We start from the raw sequence: 20,740 nt of genomic DNA, 5'->3' as shown, positions 1-20,740 counted from the left end.
AGTCTGTGAGACTCTTATTTCCAATTAACTACCCAAAAGCAGGAAGAGGAGCTGTAGTTCAAGTGGTGGAGCACTAACTTTGAGCAGAATAGATCAGGGACAGAACCCAGACCCTGACCGACCCTGACCCCAGGACAGAGAGAGAGGGGGGGGAGGGAAAGAGAGAGAGAGGGAAGGAGGGAAGGAGGAAGAGAGAGAGAAGGAGGGAGAGGGAGAGAGAGAGAGAGAGAAACAGACAGACAGACAGAGACAGAGACAGAGACAGAAGGAGGGAGGGAGAACACTAAGGCTAAGAAAGGTTATCTTGCCTAAGGTCACACAGCAAAGAGCTGACTGAGCTCTGATTCAAACCCTATCTGTGCTCTAATTCTATGCTAGAAAAACCACTTGTGAAGATATCCACCACTATGATTATCACCATAGCAAATTAGAAATACCCAGAGATGCTAACAAAAACTAAATGCATGGGATGATCCATTTAAAGGTTCAAATATTTACTTGTTAATGGTATGGAACCTAGCACCTCACACATGCTAAACATGCATTCTGCTACTGAGCTATGCCCTTCACCCTCGGATTTTCATTGAGGACATGAAAGATCTGAACAAATGGAGAGTCCCTGAATGAAAACAACAATGTGAAAATGACCATGTTGATATTCAAACCAGTCTCCTAAATTAAAGGAGCAGAATAGAAAATTCCCAAGCAGTTTTCAAGTGTAGGTAAACCTTTTATATATCATTAAAGTTACATTTTGAAGCAAGTAAATAATTCAATGGTCTTGAAAGAAGTTATCCTGGGGGGAATCCCCATCAGATTTCATGCTGAAATTCCAGGTAAGTTTAAATGGTAAAAGGAAAAATGCAAAAAATATATAGGTCAGTAATCGCTAACCTTTTTGTTGTTTGGTGTTGGTACTGGAGCTTGAACCCAATGCCTGGGGACTGGTCTCTTAGTTTTTTCACTCAAGACTAGTGCTCTACCACTTGGGCCACACCTCCACTTCCAGCTTTTTTTTTTTCTGCTTAATTGGAGATATGAGTCTCAACAGACTTTCCTGCCTGGGCTGGCTTCGAACCATGAGTGGCTGTAATGTGAAGATAGGCCACACAAATGAAAGTGTGCAGTCTGGAGACTTCGGCTCTGTAGAGATGGATCTTAGAAAGGTTCTCTCTCTGCCACCCAGTTTCCAAGAAATGAAACTTCTTTCCCCAGGGTGCCACAATGGAAGGGTGTGGTAACACCTGCTCTTCAGATCAAACATTTCTTTGTGCTGGGAGGAGGGTGTGAAGTATGAAACGTGGAACCCTTTGGGTAGGTCAGCAGTCTACCACTGAGCCACATCCCCAGTCCTCCGAATTTCTTCATTTGCAATCAGATACCCACACTAAGTACAGTTTGCTATAGAAGTTATTTTGTTCACTTCCCAGCTGCACATGAAGTCCTGCCCTCCTCCTCTTCCTCTCCCCCTCCTCCTCCCCCTCCCTCTCCTCCTCTTCTCCCCCTCCTCCTTCTCCTCTCCTGCTCCTCTACCACTTCCACACTTCTTCCTCCTCCCTCCTCCTTCTCCTCTTTCTCTTCTCCTCCTCCCTCTCCCACTACTCCTCCTCCCTTCCCCCCCCTCCCTCCCTCTCCTCCTCTTCTCCCCCTCCTCCTCCCTCTCCCACTACTCCTCCTCCCTTTCCCCTCCTCCTCCCCTCCCCCTCCTCCTCCTTCTTCTCCTCCTTCTCCTACTCCTCCTATTCAGTGGTTCCTCCACTGTCTTCACAACTGTACCCCAACCAGTACCACACACAGACATACACACAACTTCTCCCCTGTCATAGACAAATCTATCTATAGGCCTAGCATCTAAATCAGGTCTTTGTGGAAACATCTAGGATTTTTTTTTGTTTTGTTTCTTTATTCTTTTGAGACAGGATCTCTCTATGCTGTCCAAGATGACCTCCAGGAAAATCAGTCAAGCAATCTTCCTGACTCCCATCTCTAGGGCAGCAGGGATTAAGGCCTGCACCACTATTCCTGGCTAAGATAGGATGTCTTATTTTTTTATTTTTGGGTCCGGTCATGGGGCCTGAACTCTGGGCCTGGGTGCTGTCCCTCAGCTCTACCACTTGAGCCACAGTGCCACTTCCGGCTTTTTTCTTTCTGCTTATGTGGTGCCGAGGAATCAAACCCAGGGCCTCAGGCATGCAAGGCAAGCACTCTACCACTGAGCCACTGTCCCAGCCCCAGGATGTCTTATTGAAGTAGGAGTTAGAAGACTACGTGCTCTACGCACACCTATGAGCTAATCATTCAATCACTTCTTGGAGACAGAATTCACTGAAGTAGAGATGTCCTAGAATTTGGGTGAAGGAATGTAAAATTAAAACAAGTAAGGAGGGGTCTGCAGCCTGTAGCCAACTGGATAAAGGGGGTGGAGGGGCAGGTCCACTGGGGTGGGGGGGAGAAAGCTGTGAAACAAGGTATGTGGCAAAGATAGCTGAGCTCAAACAAAAGCCCAACTTAGCTAACAGCACAGCCATAGTCAAATACTGCGTCTGTAATTTTTGTCAACTCACATGACTGAATCTCAATTCTATGAATTCAAAATGACATGGAAAAGGTACCTCCTGATCCTCTGTGGGTATCCACAACATGGGCTTTTGAAGCACACACCACACACACACACACACACACACACACACACGAATCACAAACTCTGGAGGGAAAACACACAGAGTAATAATCAAAAACATATTGGCATCTATTCATAAAGAATCGGATTAGATTTAATTAAAGCAGGGAACCCCCGATCCATCTGGTTCTCTGGGGAGAGGCATGTGAACGAGAGCTGGGGATTACTGCTTGGCATCTGTGGATTTTCCTCCTCAAGGATGGAATATGAAATTCAAACTGACCTTTGTCTCAGCAATTGGAAGCTGGACAGCCTTCATGTTCTGACCTTTCGCGCTCCCCAGAGTCACCTCTGTCTGGAGTGGCCACCTCTGCCTTGCTTCTTGGAAATTCACTATTGTTCTTTTCTTTTCTTTTTAATGTTACAGTGACCCTGAATCCTAACACTGTGTGTGTTGCTGATGTTTTCCAAAAGAAGCAACCCTGAGGGAGCCGCGGGGCTTGCCAACAGAGAATGGAGGGGATATGAATTTAATTAATTTCAAATCAACAGAGACACAGAACCTTTCCCTGTTTCTTCCAACGCCCACGCCTGCCCCGATGCCATCACCTGTATTTGGAAGAATGAGCGATTGAGAAGTACTTGGAAAGGCCTGGCAACCGGCCTAGACTCCCAAGGTGGAAAAGGAATCAGGGGAGCCGCTGGCTGCTGACCAGTGGGGGTTCCCACCTCAACCAACTCACATCTGACCTCACTCACTCTGGCCACCCGAAGTCCCCAGTCCCTTTCTGCTTGGTTCTCGGGATTCACATCAGGACACGGTTTCCCCTATGGTCTCCTGGGTTAGTTCATTACCTAACCCGCTTTGGGTGATTTCCTCTCATCACACAAGCCCTCTGATGGCTCAGTTCCTTCAGCGGGAACGTTCCTGTAGGCTGGGAAAGTTACGGGAAAGACACTGAACAAAGCAAACATTGCAATGTCTATACCATCCTTGTGGCGTCCTAAGTCCCTTCTACCAAGAAGACAAAAGCGCGAGAGAGTACTCAGTCCCGAGAAGATGTGGCTGGATGATTTAGAGACTTGAACTTGGTCCCACCCCAGTCTCCCTTTGGGTTCTTCCTGAAGGAGCTAGGAATCTTTAAAGAAAGAACCAGCATTTTCCTTCTTGGCTACATGCTGTCACTTGTCCCATGCAGCTCATCATACCTCCCTGGCCTGTGATGTACAGTTGGGGCATTTGTCACCCTTGCTGCCTCTCAGAGATCTTCAAGATCGTTTGAAAGACACAGGAGTAGAATGGGCCATAATCTGTGGCAGGTGTCGCTCGAGTGCTCTGCATTCTTTCTTGCCACTCTGGAACAAGTCTCCTGTCCTCAGCCTGGCACGCCAGGGTCCCCTCAGTCCATCTCAGATGATATTCTGTGTGATACTTTGTTGCCATCCTTGTATTGAAAGCAATGACCCACAATGCAGAAGGGCTGTGAACCCCCACCCCACCCCCAAATCATCTATGTTCAGAACTCCATTTAAGCCTCAGTTTTCAAGTTCTGACCTTTTAAAAACAATCTAGTAAATTGAGAGTCCCTGGTTCTCCTCTGATGCTTGATATTGTGTTCCAGGAAAGGAACCTAGAGAGAGAGAGAGAGTGAGAGAGAGAGAGAGAGAGAGAGAGAGAGAGAGAGAGAGAGAACTTTTATTTATTTTGCTAACCACATATAAACTAAGGGGAGATGAGGTTAACCAAACTTTTGCTGTTGGATTTGTGTTTGAAAGGCTGCCTTAATGCATGACAGAACCCCCTAATCCTGCCTTTTTGAGCTCCTTTAATTTTAAAGGCAGAGTTCCAAGCCAGGGAGGTCTCTCTATTCAATGGAAGATCCAACTATCTGGTTGTATGAAACCACTACTCTCCCAACACTGCCTAAAGCTCTGACAAAAGACCATCCTCACGGTATTCAACTTCACCAGATCATCAGTCATGTCATTAGCACTTTCTAACACGGCTCTTTGTTTTCATTGTTATTTTACATACTCATAATCAACTTATGGTCTGCATTGGTTCTCACATATTTATGCCCCAATTGGCATTTTCTGAATTATCCTAACTTGCCATTCTGGTCATGTTTGTTACTTTAATCTTGTTTTTTTTTTCTTTCTTTCTTGGAAGCTCCATTTGCTTCTTTCTCTATTAGCTATTGAAGATTTTTTCTTCTTTGGAACATTCATGTCTTTAACCTTGGTTCCTATCAAATAATTAACTGTAGATGTTCTCAGAAGTATAAGGAGTCCTAGAATCTCACTTTGATGAAACAATATTGTATTCTTATTCAATATGTCAGATACCTTGAAATTCCAGAAGAAACAAGCTTTATCAATATGTCATTGACTTTATATCTGAGAAATGTATTGGCCTCTTTAATTGCTCAATGCACAGGCAAATTTAATTTTTTAGTTTATTCCGGCAATATATATGGAGCATTAATCTTAGCACCTGCATTTTTATTACTATCAAATGTGTATTATATTTGTATGGCAATTCCAAGAATGACTCTTAAACCCAAACTTAAATTTGTGTTTTAGATTACTGTTTGTAAGAAGAAAACCTTATTAACTTGCCTGAATTGAAGAGCCCATCAAAGTACATTATAACTTTAAAATATTTGGAAGCTGGGACTGAGAAGTTGGCTCAGTGGTAGAGTGCTTGCCTCGCATGCATGAGTCCCTGGGTTTGATTCCTCAGCACCACATAAGCAGAAAAAGCCAGAAATGGCTCTGTGGCTCAAGTGGTAGAGCGCTAGCCTTGAGCTGAAGAGCTGAGGGACAGCACCCAGGCCCTGAGTTCAGCCCCCATGACTGACTCTCTCTCTCTCTCTCTCTCTCTGCGTGTGTGTGTGTGTGTATGTGTATATATTTATATACACATATATATGTAAATATATATGGAAGCTACATGGTTTATTATATTTTTTTGTCATTTTAAGCACATGTGATCAACATAGGATTGCTTAGTTGAACTCCTAGGAAACTTGTTTTGATAAATGTGTAAAAATATCCACCGGGACTTCTAACCCAGTGCTGTGGTCCCCCTCTGGGAGGGGTATTTGTATCACAGGCAAGCACACAGCTTGGATCACGCTTGAAACCCACAGGGTGCAGATGCTTCCTCCGACTTCTGTAGTTCTGGCAATGGAATTGATGTCAATGTAAATGGATGCTTAAAAAAATACTTCTGTCTATTCTTTTATTTGATCTTATAAACATCCATTTATACCATCTCTGGAAAAGGGCCTTACGTTGAGTAAACATAAAATGTAGACATTAATTTCATCTTCTGTCAGAGTTAGTGCAAATTCTGAACTTAGTGGCGTGATAAGACAGAGTTTCCCACTGGGAAGACGATGCTAAAATTCTCATAGTGGGGAAACATTGAAATTTTATGCTGAATTCAATCATCCCATGTGACTTTTTTCACATTCAGAAGACATGCAGGATGACTTCTGGAGTTCTGTTTTCATCGTTTGTTACAATAAATATCCAGAGCATCAGCTTCACATATAAATGCATCTCTACATATGTGACATCAGCCCAGAACACTGGGTATTACCGAGGATTGAGGTTCGTATATTCTGTGTAGTTGTCAATCATGGTAAACCAATCAAGTTATACAACCTATGGGTTGAATGGTTTATTTTTCCAGTCTCTCTTTGGCATTGTCCAATAATGTCTTATCTGGTATCCTAATTTAATTTTCCTCTTGGTCCCCTTCAGGCTATTTTGTTTTGGCTTTTGCCCTAAATAACGTGTCATGCTCATGAAATAGTAATTTATATAATTACATAAAATTGAACTTTTAGTGAACTCTATGCATGCTCTAAGTTCTTTTTGAGATGATATTTTAACAGGTCAAATTCCTAAAATGGTGTGATATGACAGGAGGACTTTCCTGTAAGCTTTGTACAAGAGTCTAGTGCGGTGTTGAATGTTAGGGCAATCGAGGTGGGGAGGGGTCTTTTGGTTTGTTGATGATGGAATGTCCAATGTCGCAGAGGGTCCAGATGACCATACGTCTCAGTTCACATTGTCATCACATTGTCATCAGTGGCCTTTGGCATTTTGTCAATAAATAATTGGACTTTGGCAAAAAGAATATTCCTGTTTCAATTTCTTTAGCCTACATGTATAGAACTAAGCAAATGAAATGTCTCTCCTAGAAATTGTATGAAGCTTTCTTTTTCTAGGCTAAAAATCACTTGAGAGTATTGATCCTATTACTCTGTCTTAGATGAAACACCTGAAACTATAGATAAACATCGGGACACATGAAAACTTGGCATGTTAATGGTTGCCAGCTTGCACAAAGAACAGAGATTACAGGTATTCAGGGGGTGAAAAAATTTGTCTAGGCCAATAATAAATTAATACATGTGGATCTCTTATTTAAAGATGGCCGGGTAATGCACTCCTATGAGCCCAGCTATGTAGGAAACATAGGTAGGAGGATCATAGTTCAAGATTCATCTGAGAAATAATGAAGTTAAAAAAGAGCTACAGGCATGGTTCAACTATAGAACACTTGCTTACAAAGCATGAAGCCCTGAAATCAAAATCTAGTATGGGCCAAAACAAAACAAAAACTATAACAACAACAGCAACAACAAAACACTGTGTTCAGCTTCTAACTTCCCTCCCTCCCTCCCTCCCGCCCTTCCTTCCTTCCTTCCTTCCATCCTGCCTTTTCCCCCTTCTTCACCTTTCTTGTGACAGAGTTTTGCTTTATAACCCAGGCTGGCCTCTAACCCTATGCTACCCAGGCTCATCTTGAACTTATTATTGTCTTGCCTTGGCCTCCTGAGTGCTAGAATTACAAGTCTCTCTCCTTTTTTTTAAAATAAGCAATGCAAAGTCTTTAGTAGGTCAGTTAGATCAGCAAATGTCTAATTTATCATCTAGCTTTTATTCTAGCACTGTATAAATTCTGACTTGTAAACTTCATATAAAAATTGTCAATGTCAGGTATACATCTATGCATAAATTATTCTATTCTCAGCTGCCAGGCTTTTAAAATAAATAGCATATGCATATTTGTATTCTAAAACACTTACTTAGTAATGATAAATTGAAAAGTATTTTTGAAGTTAATTGAAAATAAAGCACTAAAAGGAGAAAAGGCTAGTTCATATTACTAGTTTCTATATAAGTGAGGCATATCAATATTTAGAATAAAACTTATTTGAAGATAAGATTTTTTTTGGAAAAAATCTTGTTTACTAAGAGTAAAGGGCTATGCATTTTACTGAAGGAAAATTCTTTAACTTCTGGGACTACAAAAAGAACTTCTATTTCGAGTTTTTTAAATTCTTACCTTTTCTAAATAACTGAAACAATACTAAATCACAAATTTCCCATAAAATTAAAGTGGCTTTATCCACAATTGGTTAGCCTAAAAATTAAATGGATTTCCCTTATATCTCAAAATTAGTTTTGTCTTTCTTGACCTTCCTATTAAAGAGTTTTTAAAGAACGAGACATTGTTTATGGAATGTAATTGTTTAAAAAAAAACCTTAGAAATACTTCTTTTCCCTGGTTACTTTTCCTCAAGGCTTCCATTCTGATCTCATCTTCCACAGTGGACATTATGCAGCGTATGCCTGAATGGTGGTCAGAACATGTAGTTAACATGAAGACCCCAGCCTAGGTGGCTTCTTGCAGGCAGAAGTCCCCCAAAGTTCCCAGCCAAACTAAAGCCTGACCAATCACAGCATCAGTAACTCTCTGCTGCATCCTGGATTCCCTTCCTGTTTCAACCAGAATGTAGTCAGTGGTTGAACAGATGAGCCCCAAAAGTCAGACAACCCCTAGTCAAGGAACTGATCAAGATAGAATAATCATCTTGAGCTGCCTGCTGGTGTCTCACAACTGTAATCCTAGCTGCTAAGGAGGCTGAGAGCTGAAGATTATGCTTCAGTGCCAGCCCAGGCAGGAAAGTCTATGAGATGCTTATCTCCAATTAGCCTCCAGAAAACTGGAAGTGGTGCTGTGGCTCAAAGTACTAGAGTGCTAGCCGTGAGTGCCCAGGCCCTGAGTTCAAGTACCATGACTGGAAAAAAAAAAGTATAACTATCTTGATGATCTTTTTTTTGTGTGCTCCCATTAAGAATCATAGAGACACCACGTAGTTTTTGTTTTTTTAAAAAACATAATTGTATTGTTATTATTAAGGTGATATACAGAGGGGTTACCATCTTACAAGTCATTATGTACTCATTACCAATAATGAGTACATTTATGTTCTGAACAATATCTTTTCTTCCTTTGCTTTTCCAGTTTCCCCCTTCTGTTCCTGCCCACAAGTTACATAGATCATTTCCCACATAGTAGGAACAGCATGATTGCATTTGTTCACCCTCCCTCCCTCCCTTTCTGTACCCCCAAGTAGTTGTTTTAAGGTAAGTTTATTACTTGCCCACAAAAGTATAGCTGAGTGAACTTCTGTTAGCTCCATGGCCAACTGCACCTTCCCTCCTCTTCACTAGTGCAGGGAATCCTCAGGGTGGCCACATGATCCAAAATGGTGGCAGAATATTTCCAAGAAGGAGGAGGCAGAGGGAACTGGCTCAAAGCTAAGTCTCCCAACTAGGTCAAGTGCTGTACAGGGCCTTCCTTCCAGCCCAGGGAGGCAACTCTGCCCATGTCCCATTAGCCAACCTGTCTGTGAGGCTGCTGGAACAGAGGGCTCTGTGTTGGTGGCTTATTATGTCTAACAATAGGGAGTTGTCTATCACAAAGCAGGTATCTGATGAACTAGCAAGCCTCACCAGGAAGTGCTAAGCGCTCATACCAATCATCACATTTAAACCCTAATATTGTATCGATTGGGTCGTTTAGGGAATTTATAAGCTTGTCCCATGCTTCCTCAGCTTTGAAGCACATGCTTTTAAGGCATTTCATTGCTCCCTCCCCACCAGTGATTAACACTAGGAAAAAAATGTACAATAAGGCATAGGTCCAGTCAAGGAGGCTTTCCTGGAGGTGGGCACAGCCTGAAATGAGAAGCAGCAAACGCTGCAGGATGACCATGGAGGTGGGAAGAAGAAATGGTAGATTACACCATGAAAAGAGGATTTGTAATAACAGGGATAAGGGAAAAATCTGGTTCTTGAACCTAGGTGCTGGCAGAGGTGTGTGACTGGGGGGAGGAAGTGGGGGGAAATCCCTCTTCCCAGAGCAGAAGTTAAGTCTGCAATACAGAGGCATGCCAAGATACCCTCAAGAACAGGTGTTCAGTGTTTGAATTTGCAAGAATTTAAAGTAGCATGAAATAGCACCTCTTTTACAGCCAGTCATTGTGGCTTTCAGAATTCCCAAGCCTGACTTGCAGACAGGAGTTTTGGAGAGCAAGAAAAGCCTGGGATTCGGCCTGATCTCAAGTAGCCCACTCTGTGTACATCTAGCTTTCATATGCCCCATGAGAGCAAGCCTATTGAATTGGGATTTCAGCCATCTGTTGCTGCCTAACAAACCATCTCAAAACGTAGCAGTTTAAAACAACAACTGTCATTTATTTTGCTCATGTCTCTGCAGTTTGGGTGGGGCTGGGTAGAAATGGCTCATTTTTTTTTCCACATGGAATTGGAATGGTGCTGGGCAGCTCAACTGGGGTTGGTGTGCTACTACCAGATGGCTCACTTGCCTGGCTGGCGAGCTTGGCAGGGAGTCAGATGGGAGCCTAGCCCTGTGGGCCCGGGACCTTCACTCTGACCACATGGGCTTCTCCATGGAATTTGCTCTTCTTGGAATCCATCAACCATCCTCTAAAGAAGAGCAATGGAATGAGGGGGATGTTGCAAGCATCTTTGGAAAATATGACCTGCAAAATTGGTATGTCTCCATGCAACATGAAGGAAATATATTAGGTAATCTCCAGTCAAGCAACCTCAGGAGTATTTGGCCTACACTGAGTCCAGTGCCTCTGTGGCTGTCTTTGGCTCGGACTTAGAAGCCTGCCTGGTCCACATATGTGACAAGTGGTTGAACTTGTTTTGCCAACTGCGTCGGGGCATGAACCGTGCACAGAATGAGTTGTCAGTGGGTCAGACACAGACATTCATGTCCGGGCTCCCTACTTGGGGTTGAAATGGCAGCAGATTAGATTGTGAGTAACTTGAGGATATGGATCAAGTCATAGTCATCTCAGATGTGGAAAAGTGAGAAGCACTAGTGGGTGCTCCAGACTCTTGGAACCATGCAGCTTTTAAAGATCAAAGAGTTGCTGTCAGTTAAGTACCTAATCAGTGTTTGTCATTAATGTTTGCAGATCCCAACTATGAGATCAGTCATTTTCTACCACAGTTTTCTTCCCAAGTTGTCTGGTTTAAATTGCATTTCCCTTATCTTCCTTCTAATAGATCCTGATACCATTATTTACCCTTAAATTTTTTTTCCTCTGATAAAACCAAGAAAATGATTATAATTGAAGTAAGAAAAGGTAGAAATTTAGAAGATAAAAGGAGAGTGAAGCCCAGCTGATCATTAAAACCATTTGACTGCTCTTTCTCCTTCAGTTCTAGACTACTTTTATTTACCCTCTAGGTATTTCACAGAGAGAAGAAGTGGAAATTTTCTAAGAAAAACAAGGTAGCAATCCAAATTAGGTGTCGCTACAAATACAAGACAGTGACTGTATCATCTCTGGGCAAAAAGATATTAATGGGGCTGGGAATGTGGCTTAGTGGTCGAGTGCTTGCCTACCCCACAGGAAGCCCTGGGTTCAATTCCTCAATATCACATAAACAAAAAAGGCTGGAAATGGTGCTGTTGCTCAAGTAGTAGAGTGCTAGTCTTGAGCAAAACAACCTTAGGGACAGTACCTAGGCCCTAAGTTCAAGCCCAGGACTGGCAAAAATAAAAAAGAAAGAAAAAGATATTAATGAAAGAAGAGGTAGAGCCTTCTTTCTTCTTGAGATGCCTCCCAGCCATTATCAAACGTAGATGAAGCCAGTTGATGGGGGTGATAGTAAACTATGGGACTAATCTATTTCTACCTCCACAGAAGGTGTATAGAAATATTTCCAGGTTGTTACAAATGGCAGTTGTTGTGTTTTGTTGCTGTTGTTGTCGTTTTTTTACTTTTCTGTTTGTAACTTGAATGTCTTGAATTCAAGACAAAATCTTGAATGTCCCCCGAAGGCCCATGTGTTAAAGACTTGGTCTCAGGCTGGCTCTTCTGGGAGGTGGTGAGATCCTTAAGGGTGGGCCTTGTGGAAAGTATTTAAGTTATTGAGGGCATGCCTTCAAGGAGGATGGTAGAACTGTCTATCTCCTCTATTTCTCTCTCTTTGCTTCTTGGCTAAATAAGATGAACAGATCTTTTTTTTCTGCCTCACATGTCCACCATGATGAACTGTCTTACCCCACGCTTAAAGCCATATGGCTAATGACTGGAACCTCAAAACTGTAAGCCCCAATAATTTTCTCTTTATAATTTCCTAGTATCTCAGGTATTTCGTTATAGGGGTGGGAAGCTGACCATCACATACTTATCCCCATTCCATTCCAAAAGACCTCCATCTTTCCTCTTGCTCAGACTATCACATCCTCAGCCTTCAGGCACCTGGGTAGAAATATTGGGTGAAGCAGTCAGGTGAATTAATCTGTGTCCTAAATTAATCTGGAGCATGAGGAAGAAGTGAGAACAAGTCCTCAGAGGGTTCTCTAAATACGACATCTGAGGTTAGTTGTTAAAACCACAGGGACAGAAGAGGACCAAAATGTGAGACACAAGAAGTTACAGGCAAGAATGTGTGGGAGCTACATGGATCACTGGAGAAAAGGGACAATGCCACTACTCCTTTGGCCTTCTTGAGTTGGGACGTAAGCTCCACACTTCCTTTTGAATGGAAAAATGAATAGAAAAAACCTTTACAAAGCAGAAATTAGAAAATCAAAATTTCTTTAAATTCAATGGTGTGGTCTTTTAGATAAGAATCCTGCTTCCACTGAGAAAATAGTGAGTACAGAGCAAAAGGAAAATGACTATGTCCTGTAACCAAATTGGGAAAGGGTGGGAAGTTGTTGATTCTTCCTGAGCTAGGCCTAACTGAAACAAGGAACAACCAGACCAGGTACTCGAGCACAAGGCTTCTCCTATGTTTGTCTTCCATTTATGCTTGAAGACCAATTTCCTCCATCTATCAGGGAACTCTGACCCCCCCCTCCTCACTCTCCTTTGCCTCCTGGCTATAAGAAGAGCAGATTATTTTCTCTGCCACACACTTTAGCCTCACATCCAAAGCTCAGGGGAGCATTTCATCTTTACCACCCGAGTAGAAGAGAATAGTTTTACTGGGATCAAATCAACAAAATCCCACAGGAAGACTCTGGACAGCTGATCAGAGTTTCAAGTCTGCCATGCTGTGTCCCCATCAAAACTCATGTTGAGGTTTATTCTTCAATAGAGCTGCACTGGAAGATGGAGTCTAATGGGAAGTGCCTAATGATAGAAGTGGAGCCCTCACTGGACACCGGTGGCTCACCGTGTAATCCTAGCTACTCAGAAGTCTGAGATCTGAGGATTGCAGTTCCAAGCCAGCCTGGGCAGGAAAGTCTGTGAGACTCTTATCTCCAATTAACCACAAGAAAACTGCAAGTGGCACGGTGGCTCAAGTAGGCGGGAGCTCACCTTGAGCTAAAGAGCTCAAGGACAGTGCCCAGGCCCCAGGGTTCAAGCCCCACAACCACCACCACCACCAAAGAACTGGAGCCCTCATGAATGACTTTCTCTTTTGAATGAGTTCTTGGGACTGAATTCACTAGTTAAGAGCAAGTTGTCATAAAGCAAATCTGCTTCTCATTCTTTGTCTCATTCACACCCACCTACCTACCCTTCTACTTTTCCACCATGTGGTTATTATCAGAAGCCACGTAGATATTGGTGCCATATTTTGACTTTCCAGAACCATGAGCCAAAACAAACCTCCTTTCTTTATAAATTGCCCAATTGGAGGTATTGTGTTTTAGCAATAGAAAAATGCAGGAAGACATTGCCTAACCCAATGAAACAAAGTATTGGACTGACCAGAACTGACAGTTCCCTGTATTCCATGGTGGGTAGGTGGTGAGCTGGCTGGGTAGGAGGATGGAGGTTGTTTGGAAGTGATTGGCTGGTTGGGTGAGTTTGAGGATGATTGGACAGCTGGGTAGCTGGTTGTGGGGAATCTGAGCCTTATGACCAGATGCTTGGTATTCAGAACCAACCACACCCAGCAGTAGCTTTACTCTGTGTTTCTCCTTCTTTTTACACGGAACTATCTATCCTTAGAATTCGATGATGGTTCTGGTGCACTGGGTGCTGTATTTACTGATACTTTTCATTCCCTTCTTTGTGCATTTTAAAAACATTTTTCTAAGTATTTGAAAGTAAATACATTTTATTTCTGTAATATAAGGATTTCTTAAAAAAAGTTGAAGAAAAAAGTTGAAGAATAAGTAGGTCAGTTTTCATTAACCAAGGCAAGAACTAAAACAGAAAAACCCTAATTTTAGGTCTAAACTTCTTATGACACCACTGTCCACTGAAATATATTTGCAAGTAGATAAAGGGAAGCGAGGTAGAAAAACCTCAGATTTGCTTTGTAGTGTGGTGAGTATAGTTCTTTTTACCATCATTCCTGTAGAACAGACCGCACATACATACATTTTGCCCATTTCCTCTTGGAGGCTACAGGACGCTCAGAATTTCTGGGCTTCTGCATTTACCTGACTTCCCTTCAACATTAAGAACAAGATGAGAGGTACAAAGGCAGTTGTCAAGACTCTGACCATAATGGGAACAAGACCAAAATGGAAAGATATTTTTTCCTCTCTCTGTAACATATAATGTCTAGTTGCTTGGGTTCCTTCCTTTTTTTTTCCTACTATAACAATCATTGAATTAATATTTTAAGTAATAAGGTGAAAAAAAACTTATTTTGAATTCTTTTCCTTCTGCATTTCCATGATGCCAAAATTTCTGCCATGAACATGTATATTTTCCATCGAATAAGAGTGTTGGAAATAAAATCCAATGAATTAATTTTAAAAATATTTTTAAAGGGCCAACATGGCAGACTAGTAGCAAGCAGTAGGTCCTGGCTTCTCAATGGCTTAGAAGCAAAGCAGTCAGAAATGAGTCGCTCAGCAAGGTAAGTGACTAAGGGAACAGCCTGCAGTTCAGTAAAGGATTAAAAAAAAAGGCTTGGAGACACAGAGATCCTGAATAATGGACAGAGGGTGGGGAAGAGCATATTAGCACAGAGCCCTGGCACAGTACAGCAGAGGAAAAGAGAGAAAGAGAAGGAGTGGGAAAATAGAAATAAACCCCAAAGTAGAATTTATGGTACAGTGTGCTGTGTAAACAGAGACCTTCCTACAGGGGTTCCAACATGTCAGTTCGGGTGTCGTGTCCCAACATTCCAACTAAAGAGATGATGAAGGGTACAGAAAGACTTATTACAAGGAACAAGTATATTGAGAGAAGAGGTAAAGTAATTATTTCAGCCCAACTTCCAGGTATCAACTTAAGCCTTAGGTTTCAAGAAAGAAAGAATTGAAAGTGTGTTTAGTTAAACGGTTCTGGACAAAGTATCATCCTGGTGTAGCCCTTTTGTCTGTTATTTCAGGATTAAGCAGGCTGGGCTTTGTTATGAGAAGAAAATCATTGTTGCCTGGAGTTTATCCATCATTCTTCTCCTTCCTGGAATCCAAGATGGCAGCAAAAGAGAGAAGGCTCAGGGCAAAGTCATACAAAAAGAAAATGAGGCTGCCAAGCTTTTCCCCACTTAAAGCTAACTTATGGGTCCAAGTAAGGAGTTGGTGCCTTAGCAACAGGAGTTTCTAAGTGCCTATTATACTGGTGCTTGAGAAGTGCTCTACGTTGCTCAGCATACAAACTGGATGGTGGTACTGCAACAGGAAGCCATTTTAGGAAGATCCTGCCCACGCTTGCTCCCTTTGAGAACAAGTCCCCGCATATCAACTCATGGAAAAGGATTGCCCTAGCAAGTGTCTCCCTTGTGACCCAGTGTGGCCCTGGTCAAACGCCAATGGGGCAAGCTCATGGAAAAGTATACACAATGGCATTCAGGTCATGGGATTCAGGCCAGAGACATTACACAGTGGAACACACATTCCCTTTCCAGACTAGCCTTTGGAACAGCCAGCTAAAGATGATCAGGAGCCTGAGCAGGTGCCCATGATTGGATGCAGGGGCTGAGCCTCAGAAAACCAGAGTCATGAGCAGTGAAAGAGTGCCCCCACGCCTAGAAGACACCAGGTTGTTCCCCTGCCTTCCATGTGGGTAGGGGAGTTGGCACCATCAGGTGCTGGGTGTATACTAATCTGATTCTTCTTTTGCAAACTCCAGCTGAATGACCTGGTTCCCTGCTACCTTGTACTGTAAGCAAGCAACCCCTCCAGATACCTGATTTCCCTCTTCAGACCCACTGACCCTAGAAGAGAGTAGCTAGACCTGGCTTCCTCTTTCCTCTTCTTGCTCTATACATCCTGTCCCACCCTTCTTCCTCTTCAGCATCTACTTCCTCTCCCTTTCACGAGGCTGTGAATTTTGAGTGTTACACAGGACTCAGCGTATTGTAGAACAGCCTGCTGAAGACAATGGCTGTGGAGTCTGATTGAATTACTTAGCTATGATCACTAATGCAGTGGCTGTCATGTTGCTTTATAGGACATTATGATGGCAAGTAAGATATAGATCTCTAACTTTGCCCATCTTCCTCCTATAACTTGGACATTTTCATATCTCTCCACTATTATCTAATCTTTGTTATACCTGGTTTTATCTGTCATTAGGAATTCTTATGGAATTTTCAAAGCTAAAAAAGAGTTATATTTATGGCCCTTTCCTCATTGTCTTAAAAAAAAGGATGCTATCAAATCAATATCAACACTCAAGCATCAAATTACCAGATGAAACATGCAAAAATCTGTAAATACTCTAAGTGAGATACTCATTAAAATTAATTGATTTTCACTGGGTATGAACTAGATTCTAGTTACAGTGGGAAATGTAGAATTTATGTCTGTTGTAAAATATGCCAAGAAGTCCTATGTTGCTGTAGCCAGGACTAAATGCCAGCTGGAGCGGAAATGGAACTCAATATTTGCTTGTCTGTGAAGGTTTCACATCCAGAAAAGCCTGAAGCCCTATCTGCTATAATAACCCTTCTGTGCTTCCATTAGCTAGATGGATGACTTTGGAAAGGCCATTTCTCTTCTCTGGGCCTCAGTTTCACCCTCTGCAAAGTAAAGAGTCAAGGTTAAATTATTTTCAGGTCAACAGGTCTCACACTGAAATGTGCATATAAAACATCAAAAGAACCCCTTGAAATGGTGGAAGCTGGGCATGGTGGCTCATGCCTGTAACCCTAGCTACTTGAGAGGAGGAGATTAGGGTGATTCTGGACAAAAAGAAGTCTCAAACAATGGCACACATCTGTTATCTCAGTAACAAGAGGAACACAATGGATGGTTACAGTGGTGTGTGTCTGTCATCCACTGTGACACAGGGATGCACAAATAAGAGGATCACAGTCCAGGCCAGCCTTGGCATAAAACAGGCCCCTAGATATAATGGTGTAGATTAAAATAAACAATGCAAAAAGGGACTGGAGGTGTGGTTCAAGTGTAGGAATGTCTGCCTTGGAAGTGTGAGGCCTTGAGTTCAATCTTCAGTCTCCCCTACTTTCCCCAAAATGTATCCCAGCAGGTAAGATGTGAATCTGAGTTTTGGCCCGGGAGTCAGCATATTTATGTGAGAATTCCCAGATAATTCTCTTATTATTGAGTCTAAGGATTGAACTTTTAAAGCACTTCAAGTTCTTATCCAGCCTCATTATTCTAAAACATAAATTCTTGATGAAAAGAGAGGAGGAAGAAGAAGAGGAGAAGGAAATAGAGGAGGAGAAGAAAGAGGAGGAGGAAGAGGAAGAACAAAATAAGACCTATGTATGAGAAAAGCAGACTGAAGTCCAATGGCATGGCTTACACAGGCTGGGCTGTTTGCACTGTCCTCTGTCCGCTGCAAGCTTCTGAACATAGTCCCATCGCAGCCAGACGCCAGGGAGTTGGATCAGAAGTTGTGTTGTAGATGATTCTTATCCCCTTAAGTGTGACTTTTTCCAGTGGTAAAGACCTGTTGAGCATTTTGAGGGGCCCTTCAGAGTGGCTAAGTGAGCCCACAAGGCTCATGATAATACACAACCAAGCGGGGGCCATAGTTACTTTTGAGTCTTGGAGAGGAGCTCTTTTCAATTTTCCACCACTGGGAAAAATTTCCATATGTATTTCTCCTTCTGTATGCAGGAGTGATTACCTTCAATGGCACCTCACTTCATTACAGATCTGAAATGGTGAATGCACATGTTTAACTTCCCCTCCTGAGATTCTCTTGTTGCTAGCAAAATTTAGAGGACAGGCCTAATGGGCATTTATTTTTTTTTATGCTTCAGTGCAAGAGGTTGAAATAAGAGTAGTTGAACCTTAGTCTCTGCCAGGTATCTTACATAGTGCTTTTCTCAGTGTCCTTGTATGGCAGAAGGGGCTAACTAGATTTCTGGAGAGTTGTTTTTTTTCGGGGGGGGGCAGTGGTCGTGGAGCTTGAACTCTGGGCCTGGGCACTGTCCCTGAGCTCTTCAACTCAAGGCTAGTGTTCTACCACTTGAGCCACAGCGCCCACTTCCGGCTTTTTCTGTGTATGTGGTGCTGAGGAACCCAGTGCCTCATGCATGAGGGGCAAGCATTCTACCACTGAGCCACCTTCCCAGCCCCTCTGGAGTGTTTTCTTTAAGGACCTGGGTTAGTCAGTTTGCCACCACTGAAAAAACACCTAAAAGAATCAATTTTAGAGGCTAATGGTTTCAATCTATGGTCACTAGGTCATGTTGCTTTGAACCTGAGGTAACACAATGCATTTCAGTGAGAGTGTGTGGTAAAGAAGACCTGTTTATCTGTGGCAGCTGAAAAAGAGAGACAGAGCAAAGGGAGAGAGAGAGTGAGGGACAGAAAGAGGAAGGGAGGGAAGGGAGGAAGGAAGAAAAGAGGGAGGGAGGAAAGAAGGAAGGAAAGAAAAAAGGAAGGAGGGGGAGGGAGGGAGAGAAGGAAGGAAGGAAGGAAGGGAGGAAGGCAGGGAAGGAGGGAGAGAAGGAAGGAAGGAAGGAAGGAAGGAGCCAGAATCTGATATCCCCTTGAAGGCTCCCAATGGCCTAACTTCCTCCCAGTAGGCCCAGCCTCCTAAAAGTTCTACCACCTCTCAATAACACCACAGGCTGGGAACTCAGCTTTCAACACAAGAGCTTCTGTGATGTATTCAAGATTCGAACTATGGTATTCTTCCCTTCACCCCACACAAGAGCTCATGTCCCTCTCACAATGCCAAAAACATTTGTTCCATCTCCAAAAGTTTTTAAAGTCAACACTTTTACTATTGCTTCAAAGTCCGCATCCAAAGGCTCCTCTGAGACTCAGGACAAACTGTGAACTATAAGTAAAAATCAAAATAACAAGTTACATGCTCTGAAGATACAATGGTAGGGGCTAAGCATAGGAAAAGAATAAGGAGGAATTGAACAAAGCAATCCCAAAACCCAGTAGGGCAAACATTGAGTCCTCTAGCTCCATCTCTGGGGCACGGGAGAGCATAATGTCAGGTCCATGGAGCTTGGGCATTCCTGTTCCAACAACCTCAGTGGAGTCTACCCACATGGCCTCTCTCTTGGGTTGACTGCCTACAGCATCCTTCAGCTGCAGCCAAGGTTCCTGGCATCTGTAACTCACTGGGTCTCACTGTAGCTTCAGCTTTACTCTCACAGCTTCACAAGTTGTCCTCTCAGTGTCTGCCTGTGCGGATCCAACACTGCCACATGCTGCTGCTGCCGCCTGGCTGCCCAGGCCTTCCTATGAAATCTCAATGGAATCTGTACCTCCATAACTTTGCATTCCAAGCTGGCGTGAGGGAATTCTCATTCCAGAGGGTAGAGCCCTTATGGCCTAATCACTTCCCAAAGCTCTTAATCCTGTTCTGTTAGCAGTTATGTATCAGCCTATGAGCTTACTGGGGAAGAAAAGAGTCAAGTCATAGCACCAGGTGATGCTCTAAGTAATTTGCCTGCATTAACCACTTAAGCCTTGTAAGTAAATCTTTGAAAAGGGGTAGTATTATGATTGTATTCATTTCCCAGAAGTGGAAGCACAAAGAGGTGGAGCAACTTTGTAGGTAGGGATGCACATTGTGTCAGCAGGAAACCCAGCATCTCGTGCTAGACAGTTCACCTCAGGGGTTGTTAACTACTTGGTTCCACTGGCTCTCAAATGTGTTGAGAGGTGGGAGGTCTACAATATCCACTGCGGCCTGTGACCACAAGATTGCTTTAACCATCCCATTCCCAATGTTCCCATGTGCATCTTTGCTCCTCAGGAAAGTTGAAGAAAGTGTGGGGGGGGCACGAGGGTGGGGTGGGGGAGACAAGCAATAAAACGCAAGTTACCTGGAGGATAACTGCGGGCAAGCTCAGTGGCCTATTGTGCAGGATCATTCAGAAATCTCGGAGAAACAAAAGGCTTAGCAGTCAGAGAAAATACAGGAACTGTTGAGCAGGGATGATCAGGCCTCTCAGGTCACTGCAACAGCCATGCCATGGTGGGAGGCTGTGGAGATGGACAGACTACCCACTCTACTCCGGTGCTGTTCCAAGGCAAAGCTTGCAGCTTCCTAGTATTTACACCTTTGTCTTGAAGCTTTCACGTGTTGCCAGGAGGGGATTGGTTGGGGGTGGGGCCAGATGAACAGAGAAGAGGAATATAATTGTAATAGTCAAAGTATACATGAGCAAATGGAACTAGGTGACTTGAAGGGATAATTGGGAGATATGGGGGAGAACAATAAAAGGGGTGACATTGATCAAGATGCATTGTACCCATAAGTTGGTATGTTGAATTAAAGCCCCTTTGTACAACTCCTTAAAGATTATTAAAAAAATTAATTAAGGGCTGGAAAGGTGGGTTTGTGGTGGAGTGCTTGCCTAGCATGCATGAAGCCCTGGGTTCCATTCCTCAGTTCCTCATAC

General features: G+C 43.0%; 1 protein-coding gene across 1 annotated transcript in view; it reads left to right on the top strand.

Moving 5' to 3' along the window:
* Tmem154 (transmembrane protein 154) overlaps nucleotides 1-3,613 on the top strand; it is a 67,572-nt gene extending 63,959 nt beyond the window's left edge. Inside the window, exon 13 of the mRNA XM_013029712.1 lies at nucleotides 3,048-3,613. Coding sequence (XP_012885166.1) covers nucleotides 3,048-3,063 — 16 coding nt within the window. The 3' untranslated portion in view covers nucleotides 3,064-3,613. The remainder of the gene's footprint in view (nucleotides 1-3,047) is intronic.
* The last annotated feature ends 17,127 nt before the right edge of the window (nucleotides 3,614-20,740 follow it).

The sequence above is a fragment of the Dipodomys ordii genome, unplaced genomic scaffold, assembly GCF_000151885.1.
Source record: "Dipodomys ordii isolate 6190 unplaced genomic scaffold, Dord_2.0 Scaffold122, whole genome shotgun sequence".
Classification (NCBI taxonomy): Eukaryota; Metazoa; Chordata; class Mammalia; order Rodentia; family Heteromyidae; genus Dipodomys; species Dipodomys ordii.
This window is presented reverse-complemented; position numbering and strand designations above follow the sequence as displayed.